The 10,432-nt window shown below is 36.1% G+C and overlaps 2 protein-coding genes across 2 annotated transcripts; one reads left to right on the top strand and one right to left on the bottom strand.

Moving 5' to 3' along the window:
- Positions 1–616: 616 nt before the first annotated feature.
- LOC127091560 (pentatricopeptide repeat-containing protein At3g49740) lies at positions 617–3,669 on the top strand. The gene has a single exon (XM_051030227.1). It carries the CDS (start codon positions 1,062–1,064, stop codon positions 3,234–3,236), a length of 2,175 nt encoding a protein of 724 aa, XP_050886184.1. The 5' UTR covers positions 617–1,061; the 3' UTR covers positions 3,237–3,669.
- A 5,376-nt stretch (positions 3,670–9,045) lies between these two features.
- On the bottom strand, positions 9,046–10,208 carry LOC127094917 (uncharacterized). Its single transcript, XM_051033676.1, has 3 exons — positions 10,130–10,208; positions 9,756–10,031; positions 9,046–9,614 (listed from the first exon to the last, which is right to left on the bottom strand). Exons 1-3 carry the CDS (start codon positions 10,206–10,208, stop codon positions 9,046–9,048), a joined length of 924 nt encoding a protein of 307 aa, XP_050889633.1.
- Positions 10,209–10,432: the final 224 nt, after the last annotated feature.

Below are 10,432 nucleotides of genomic sequence, written 5' to 3'. Positions count from 1 at the left end.
TGAAAAATGGTCATTCTTCGACTCTGAGATGGACTATAATCACATACGATGCTCTTTTTTATGCTTTCATACATGAACATGAAAAAGATAACACAACAACATATGAGAATATTACAATTGAACTCAATGCATTGTTTGTAAATAAAATTGACAAGGTGAAGATAAAAAAATCATTAGAAAACTTTAAAATGAAACTTCACTGAATATTTCGATAATTTTAAGGATGGTATAAGAAGGTTTTTTTGGAATTCAACTACACAATTATGGATATTGAATCAGAAATCTGAGATGATCTAATTGTTATAATTTCGGATGAATCTTTTGTATTTTGATATATTTTATTAATAAATATTTTTTATAACTTTTGTGAATCATATAACTTTTGATAATTATATTCTTTTCAATCAAAACCAAAACCATTAAATTGGAAAAATGATCCTACTTTCAAATCATGAGAAGATGTTGAAACATTATGGACTTAACCAAGCTACTGGAGATGATTTTGGAACTTTAAAATAGATAAGAAAATAAGGTCATCTATCGTTAATGAATACTTTGTTAAAACCATTCAAGATATTAATATATTAATGACCATGTTGGTTATGATGATGTGATTTTATAGAGCTTTAATGCTCCTGATGATTATTTTGTACTTGAAACACAATCATTGGATCCTTCATTCATGAAAAGAGGTAGTAAAAGATATTTTTCATAGGAGATCATTGTAGTTATATAAGCATAACACATTATGCCTCAATCATTGACTCGAGAAATGCCCTTCAAATTGGTCTATAGATCTCATGTGATGGTTGATTTGAACTTACATCAACCTCAACCCGAGTATGCATATCAAGCAACTTCGTATAAAACCCAAACATGAGAATAGATCTTGAAATGCTTGAAGAGGTTGGAGATTTAACTCACATAATTGGGTTTGCTGCAAAACTCAAGGGTACAATTTTAACAAATTTCAAAGAAAGAGAATGACAATCCCTTAATTGGGTTTGCTGCAACATTGTTTATTCTTACGGCAATGCATGCAATAACAAAACAAACGACAGATGAAACCCTGCTTTTCAAACCAACAAATCCTTAAACTCAACCACAAACTCTCACACCTCGCCAGAACAAACCAATTCTCCGATTCCCTTAAACTCTTCACCAAAATCCACTCCTCCCACTTCCATAAACCAGATCACTACACCCTTTCAACCGTCATAACCGCCACCGCCAACACCCGCCATGTCACCACTTTCGGTAACCAGCTTCACTCCTTCGCAATTCAAACGGGCCTCAAAGCCCATTCCCACGTCGCCAACTCCCTCCTCTCTCTTTACTCCAAAGCCCATGACCTTATTTCGGTTCAACTCGTTTTTGAAGATGTTTTATACCCAGATGTGTATTCATGGACCACCCTTTTATCTGCTGTCACTAGATTGAGTCGTGTTGATTTTGCACTTCATGTGTTTGATAAAATGCCCAAGTGTTACGTTGCTGTTTGGAATGCTATTATTACAGGGTGCAGTGATAATGGACGTGAAGATGTTGCTTTTAAGTTGTTTAAAGATATGTTTAGGATGAATGTTAGGCCTGATAATTATACGTTTGCTACTATCTTGAGTTTGTGTTCTTTGGAGGTTTTGGATTATGGAAGGCATGTTCATTCTGTTGTTTTCAAAACTGGGTTTTTGGTTAGGACTTCTGTGGTTAATTCTCTTATTAGTATGTATTCTAACTGTGGATGTGTTGCCAATGCTTATGAGGTGTTTGAGGAAACGGAAGGTGGGGTTCGCGATCATGTTACTTATAATGCAATGATAGATGGTTTTGTGAGCATGGAAAGATTTGAAGATGTGTTTGTGATGTTTAGGGATATGCATAGGGCTTGTATTTGTTTAACTGAAGTTACTTTTGTGAGTGTGCTGAGCTCTTGCTGTTCTTTGAGAGTTGGGTGTCAAGCACAAGCTTTGGCTATTAAGATGGGGTTTGATCATGGCTATACTGCTGTCGACAATGCGACGATAACAATGTATTCATGCTTTGGGGAGGTGAGTGAGGCTCGAAAAGTTTTCGAGAGAATGGAAGAAAGTAGGGATCTTGTTTCATGGAATGTAATGATTTCGATGTTTTTTCAAGAGAATATTAATGAAGAAGCAATCTTGACCTATATGAAAATGAGGAGGGAAGGAATTGAACCAGATGAGTTTACTTATGGAAGCTTGCTAGCTGCATCGGACTCTCTACAAATGGTTGAGATGTTCCACTCCCTCCTTTGCAAAAATGGACTTATCAAAGTTGAAGTTTGGAATGCATTGATTTCTTCATACTCTAGAAATGGAAAGATAAAGCGTGCCTTTCAAATCTTCTCCAATCTTCCCTATAAAAGTTTGATATCCTGGAATGGTATCATATCTGGGTTCTTGATGAATGGATGCCCGGTGCAAGGGTTGGAGCAATTCTCTGCATTACTTAATACAAATCTCAAGCCAAATGCCTACTCCCTCAGTCTTGTTTTGAGCATCTGTTCTTGCATTTCAGCCATGGATCATGGGAAACAGGTTCATGGTTACATACTACGACACGGTTTTGATTCAGAAATCTCTTTGGGTAACGCCCTGGTGACAATGTATTCCAAATGTGGGTCTCTAGATGGGTCGTTGAGTGTATTTAATGCAATGGTCGAAAGAGATACAATCACTTGGAATGCTATCATATCTGCTTATTCACAACATGGACAAGGCAAAGAAGCTGTGCACTGTTTTGAGGCAATGCAAATCTCCCCCGGAAACAAACCAGACCAGGCTACATTTACTGCAGTACTTTCAGCTTGCAGCCATTCAGGTTTAGTTGATGATGCTACCCATATTTTTGATATCATGGTGAAAGTTTATGGATTGGTGCCAAGTGTGGATCATTTTTCTTGCATGGTTGATATGCTGGGTCGCAGTGGTTACCTTAATGAGGCAGAAAGAGTAATTACAGATGGATATTTTGGAGCACACTCCTATATGTGCTGGTCATTGTTCAGTGCTTGTGCAGTTCATGGGAATTTAATATTAGGAAGAAAGGTTGCTAGACTTCTCTTAGAAAGAGAGCATAACAACCCGTCAGTTTATGTGCTTTTATCAAATATATGTGCAGAAGCAGGTCAGTGGGAAGAAGCAGCTAAACTGAGGGATATGATGAAACAATTTGGGACGACAAAACAGCCTGGCTGCAGTTGGATATCAACCTAAGACTTGCAAGTTATAGGTGTTTATAAATGTATAAGCAAGAGCATAATGTGATGGAATTCTTGTACAGAGTCCAGTTTTGAATATGATAAACCAAAGAGGATGATGTGATATGTAAAGATATATTCATAGTAAAGTTCCTATGCTTGCATAAAAGCTGGCTAAAGTGGCTGGTTTTTATTCAAGACGTTCTAATATTTACCTTCTCAATGAAGGTTAAAGAAGCCAAACTTTGAAACTTTCTTTTACTCCAGAGAGGTGATTGGCTGGGTGGACTGGCAGTAGAACCTACTAGTGTGATTGAACAATGGATTTTTACATGGTAATATAGTTTGAGAGTAATTCAAATTCTTCAGTGTAAATTACCATCTCAAAAATAAGAATTTTAAATTTCTTTTTAACCCTATAAAATGATAAATTACAAGATTGTAAATTAGTCCCAATTTGTCAATTTTCTGAAAGTTACTGATTGGCCCCTCATTTTTCTAAAGTTGACTAGTTGGTCTCTAAATTTATTGAATTTGCAAATTGGTTCTTCACTTTTCTGAATTTTGAGATTTGGTCCTTTGATTTGTTTGGATTTTGAATTTTGTTCCATTAATTTTGCTGAATTTTAATATTAAACCCAATATTTTTTTAATAATCTCATTTTGAAGTATTTTTCTTTTAATATTTATTTTTCTTATTTTAAATGAGCTAGAAGTAAAAGGATTTTGAGTTTTAGAGAGAAGTTATCCCCTCTCTCTCTGAAATTAGGTTTTTTTTCTATATGGTTGAGTGTTGCCTCCTCTCTTGTAGGGTCTCTCTTTTGGTATCGATGCATGTAATACCCTAAATCTCGACCCACAATTAAAAGAATAAAATTCATATTTTTGGATGTTACTCAAATACAAAATGCATACTTTCTAAATATTTTCAAAACTGGCATTGGAACTTAAATAAATAACATAACTTCAATTACCTCATCAAATTGAAAAAACTTAATCAAAATAACATAATTAGATGATTAACTCAAAACAAATAACACGTCTCGTTCCCGATGTTACATATTAGAGCATATAAACCAACTAAATAACGATAACGAAAAAATAAACGAAAAAATAAACGAAAAAAAGCTTCAAGGTCATCTTCCAACTCACAACAACACTTACTCCTCTTGAGTATTTGTACAACAGTGTATATAGTAACACAAAGCAAACAAGAAAGGGGTGAGAATACGCTTAAATATATTAACGGTGTAAGAGAATGCAAGGGTAGATAAATTAGCAACCAACAACACACACTCAATTACACAACAACACGACAATTCAATTCACGTAGCATTTGTGTATGAAATGTGACTCGCAACTCGACTCAATGCATGTGGTATCAATTTGGACATCAGAGGTTTGTTACTATTCTCGTTCACTCAACAATGGTTCCTCATTTGAACCGAATCCCCACTTCTGAACCCTGGGCGACCACATGTCCCCACTTCTGAACTCACGACGCTTCTTTCAACACAACGACACAATATGAGGCATGACATACAATAAAGCATCACTAACAATTATGGTTACACATCTGACCATAACCAACAATGCAATATAGCATTCAACAGTAGTCCCCACTTCTGAACTACACACCTCAACATAATAAATACAATTATATTCACAACACATAATTGTATTCACAACACAACAACTCATACTATGATCATAATTTACCACATACAATTATGAAAATTAATTCAATTATCACTTCATCATAATAATAATTCACCTTAATTAATTAATTATACCAATTACCCTAAAATAGTAGTTGAACGTTGACCATACAAGAAAATGAAATAAAAAAAACTAGACTGATCGCTAGAAAATGAGTCTCTGGCAGCCATGACGACCAAGTCGTGACGATCATCACCTAGCCCGTCACCATCCCCCTTCATAACTCGTCACCTCTGTGACGACCAGCAGGAGAAATCCCTCCTGGAGATCACAATGCTCTCCTCGTTACCCTGCTGACGACTGTCAGCTATCCTAGAAGCATGATGGGTAGTCTGCCACGTTCGTGAAGCCCGTCACGCTGTTGCAAGATGCAGTTTCTCCGTTTTGGCTATGAGAGTTCATTCGAAGCTCTGATTCCTACCCCCAATACCTGATTTTCACAAAAACAATAGATACATATTATACAGGGATCAAACCATCACATACTCATCGATTATCATTCAATTTCATCAATTAATCCCAAATTCAAGGTTATGTTCATAACACCAAAACACATCAATGACAATAACCAAATTCATAATTTATACCAACACATTACACATAATATTCAACATATAACAGAGCACGAATTCACACATTAAGCATGACAATTAACATGGATGATCACACAGTCATCGTCAAAACTCATAAAACACAACAATGGTGAGAAAAAACTATATGAGGGTGAGGATCCCTCTTTACCCTTCATGCAATACACTTATATTGAAGTAGTTCCTCCTACATGAATTTCTAGCAATCCTCAAGCTCTAGCTATGGTGATTTTCTTCTCCCTAAAATTATTTTTCTTCTCTTCTTACTTTGTCTCCTTTTCCCACTTTTGCAACTTTTATGTATAAGTGAAATTGGTTTTCCTCTCTCTTCCTATTTAATTTTACTTTAAAAATAATCAACTCACTTTCACTCTATTAGCCCTCAACTCACCTCTACTTCCACCACTTTCCCTTACTTTTCTAATAACTATATTTTTGCCCCAATATCACTATTTCTCTTGTTTTTCTATTTATTTAATTAATATTCGACTATTTTAATTAAATAAACTAATTAAAATTCTAATAACCCTCAAACACCACATAACACATATTATCACAAATTAAAATTTTAAAAGCACATTAAATCATTTAAATAATTAAATAACATTGAAAACTTCAATTAAATAAGTTAATTGAATTTTGGGTGTTACAACTCTCTCTCGCTTATAGAATTTTCGCCCACGAAACATACATGAACGAAACAGCTCTAGATAAGACTCCCTCATTCGACTCTCCAACTCCCACATCATGTTTCCTCCATTAGGTAATCCATATACAATCTTCGCCAAGACAATCTCTTTACCTCTCAAGTGTTTCACTTCTCGAATACCAAATTGCAATGATGACGCCTCTACAGTCAAGTTATCTCTCACTTGCACATCGTCCATTTGAATCACGTGAAACGGATCTAGAACATACTTCCGAAGTTGAGACACACGAAACACACTGTGAAGATTTGAATGAGATGGTGGTAAAGCAACTTTGTAGGCCACTTCTCATACTCGCTTCAAAATATGACAAGGACCAATGAAACGCGGTGTGAGCTTTCGAGATTTCAAAGTACGACCAACCCTAACCACTGGAGTGAATCTAAAAAATACACGATCTCCCTCTTGGAATTCAAGTGTTTCCCTTCGTTTATCATATAACTCTTATGTCGACTCTGCAAGCTTTCATCTTCTCCCGAATTATCTTGAACTTCTAAGTCTTCTGTTAAACGATTTATGGCGCAAGCATAACACTTTCACCAATCTCATACCAACACAAAGGTGTCCTACACCTTCTACCGTATAAAACCTCAAACGGTTCCATTCAAATACTATAATGGAAATTGTTGTTGTTGGTGAACTCAATCAATAACAAATAAGTATCTTAGTTACCTCCTTGCTCAAACACGTAAGCTCTCAACAAATCCTCTAAATATTGGACAATCCTCTATATTTTCCCATCCGTCCGCGGATGATAAACATAACTAATGGCAACTTAGTTCCCAAGGCTTCCTTCAAACTCTCATAGAACCTTTATGTGAACCTCAAATCTCTATCTGAAACAATACTCGAAGGAATACCATGTCAACTGACAATATTCTCGATATAAACCTTAGCTAGCTTCTTCAATGAATAACTAATCTTTAACGAAATAAAATGAGTTGATTTAGTCAATTTGTCCAACATAACTCAAATCGTATTACTTTCCTTAGAAGTATTAGGCAATCTCGTCACAAAATCTATAGAAATGTTATCACATTTCCACTATGGAACACTCAATGGTTGCACCAATCCTGATGGCTCTGATGCTCAATCTTCGACTTTTGGCAAGTCAAACAAGAATAAAAAAACTTAGCAACATCCTTATTCATACCTGACAACCAAAATATATTCTTCAAATATTAATACATTTTAGTAGCACCAGGATGATTTTCCAAAACACTCTTATGACCTTCCTTAAGGATAAATCTACTTAAGCTCTTGCACATCTGGAACACAAACTCTGACACGGAATCTCATAAAACTATTCTTATCAATTCTGAAATCTGCTTCTTTACCTTGATTGATCAACACCAACCAGTCAATCGATCCCAAGTCGACTTTCTGACCTTCTTTGATTTCTTTAAGAATACCACTAGTCACCTTTAGCATACCCAACTTCGCACTGTTAGGAGTCATCTCACACACCAAACTAAGATCTCAAAATTGTTCGATCAAATCAAATTATGGAACCATCAATGCCGACACATGCAAGGATTCCATACTCAGTGCATCTGCTACCATATTAGCCTTACCAGTATGGTAGCTAAAACCAAAATCACAATCCTTTAGAAATTCAAGCCATCTCCTCTGCCTCATATTCAGTTACTTCTGATGGAACAAATACTTCAAGCTCTTATGATCGATGAACACTTCAAATTTGGAGCCATACAGATAATGCCTCCAAACTTTAAAAACAAACACCATAACTACCAACTCTAAATAATGGGTAGGAAATTCCTCCCATGAACCTTTATTTGTCTTGAAGCATAAGCCATAACCTAGCTATTTTGCATAAGCAGACCACCTAAACCCATCTTCGAAGCATCACAATACACAATGAAAGATTCACTCGGACTCGGAAAAATCAAAACGGGTGCTAAGTCAACTTCTTGAGGTCTTGAAAACTCTTTTTTCTCGGAACATCTCACACATACACTTGCCCTTTTCGAGTCAATTGAGTCAAAGACAAAGCTAACTTTGAAAAGCCTTCTATAAACCTTTTGTAGTAACCAGCGAAACCCATAAAACTTCTTATCTCAATAACAGACTTTGGGGTCTCCCATTGCAACACAATGTCAACCTTCAACGAATCAACTAATATACCACTACTAGAAATCACATGACCAAGGAAACTCACTCCATGCAACCAAAACTCACACTTAAATAACTTCGTGTACAATTTCTTCTCTTATAAGGTTTATAACATAACTCTCAGATGTTTTGCATGATCTTCATCTGTCTTGAAATACACTAAGATATCGTCAATGAACACAACCACAAAACGATCCAAGTAAGGATGGAATATCCTATTCATATACTCCATGAATACACCTGGCGCATTATATACACCTAACAACATCACCGAGTATATGTAGTGACCATATCAAGTTATAAATGCAGTCTTCGAAATATCTTTTGGCTTCACACGAGTCTGATGATAACCCAATTGCAAATCAATCTTACTGAACATGCAAGAACCAACTAATTGATCCATCAAATCATCAATTCTCATAAAAGGATACTTATTCTTGATAGTAACCTTATTCAGTTGTCGATAATCAACACACAACCTCATCCTACCATCTTTCTTCTTAACCAATAACACTAGCGCTCCCCACGGCTATACATTAGGTCGAACAAACTTATTTTCAAGTAAATCCTCTAAATGTTTCTTCAATTCACTCAGTTTTAAAGCCTACATTCTATAATGTGCCATCAACCTCACAAGACCAGTACCAGTACCAGGAAGCTTTAAAGCCTACATTCTTCAATTTACAAGACCAGTACCAGTGACTAAGTCTATAGAGAACTCAACCTCATACTCTGGAGGAAAATCACTAATATCATATGGGAACACCCCCGAAAAATAACACACAACTGGTAGGTCACAAACCACAACTTTGCTTTCAGCCTTCAAAGAAGTGGACATCATAAACATGCAAGCATCATCCTTCAAAGACTCCTTCAATTGCTTAGCATACATAAACATTTGATCTTCACCTACCTTGAACTTTGGAAACATCATAGACTTGTCAAAATAGTAGATATGAATGTGGTTGAACTCCAACCAGATCATTTCCAGGATAACATGAAGCTGACTTAATAGTAAGCAGACTAAGTCAATAACAAAGTCCTTACCATAGATACTCAAAGGGAAATTCAAACAAACCCATGAAGTAGTCACCAAACCATTAGTTGGGGTATCAACAACCATACTCCTAACCATATAAGACACTTCAAAACTCAACCTTGTTGAACAATCGAGAAATATGAATGAATGTGTTGCACCCGTGTCAATTATAGAAATCAGAGAAACACCATTAATAAAACACGTACCTTGAATAAAGTTATATGATTTAGTAGTATATGTTCCACTCAAAGCAAAAACTCTCCCTCTAGATTGAGCCTTCTTTGGTTTTTAGCAATGAGTATTAATGTGACCTAGTTCTCCATAGTTGAAGCAAGTCAACACATTACTCTTGCAATCCGCAATGTGGTGTCCTGTTTTTCCGCACTTGAAACATTTATGACTATAACTCGTGTATTTACTAGCATGATGACCTATTCCTCCACATCTGAAACATCTAATAGAAGCAGGTGTGTCTCCTTCATTTGTCTCATTCCCATATAAAGCCTTCCACTTCCCTTTATCAGCTGGAGCCCCATAAGGTTTTCCACGATTTTGATTTCCATTTTTCTTCTCACTAACACTCTTATAGGGAGCAGATCTAGCACGAGTATCTTCATTGTACACTTATTAACCAACACAGAGAACTGACGAATCTCCTAATACTTGATAAATTGCTTGATCTCTGGACACAAGCCACTCTCAAACTTGATACACTTGGAACCTCCAACTCCTACCCCATTGTAATGCGGGAAAAACCTAGACAACTCTTCAAACTTTGCAGCAAAATCAACAACTATCATGTTTACTTGTTTCAGCTAAAGGAACTCAATCTCTTTCTTGCTACGAACATCAGTGGGGAAGTACTTCTCAAGGAACCCTGTCTTTAAATTCTCCCACGTAATCTCAGTACTTGTGGCTTCAAGCCTCTGACCAACATTGTCCCACTGATACTCTGCAGCCTCAACCAACATATGAGTACCAAACATAACCTTTTGAGCATCTGAATAAGCCATCACCCTAAAGA

Source organism: Lathyrus oleraceus, chromosome 6 (assembly GCF_024323335.1).
Source record: "Lathyrus oleraceus cultivar Zhongwan6 chromosome 6, CAAS_Psat_ZW6_1.0, whole genome shotgun sequence".
In the NCBI taxonomy this organism is placed as follows: Eukaryota; Viridiplantae; Streptophyta; class Magnoliopsida; order Fabales; family Fabaceae; genus Lathyrus; species Lathyrus oleraceus.
This window is presented reverse-complemented; position numbering and strand designations above follow the sequence as displayed.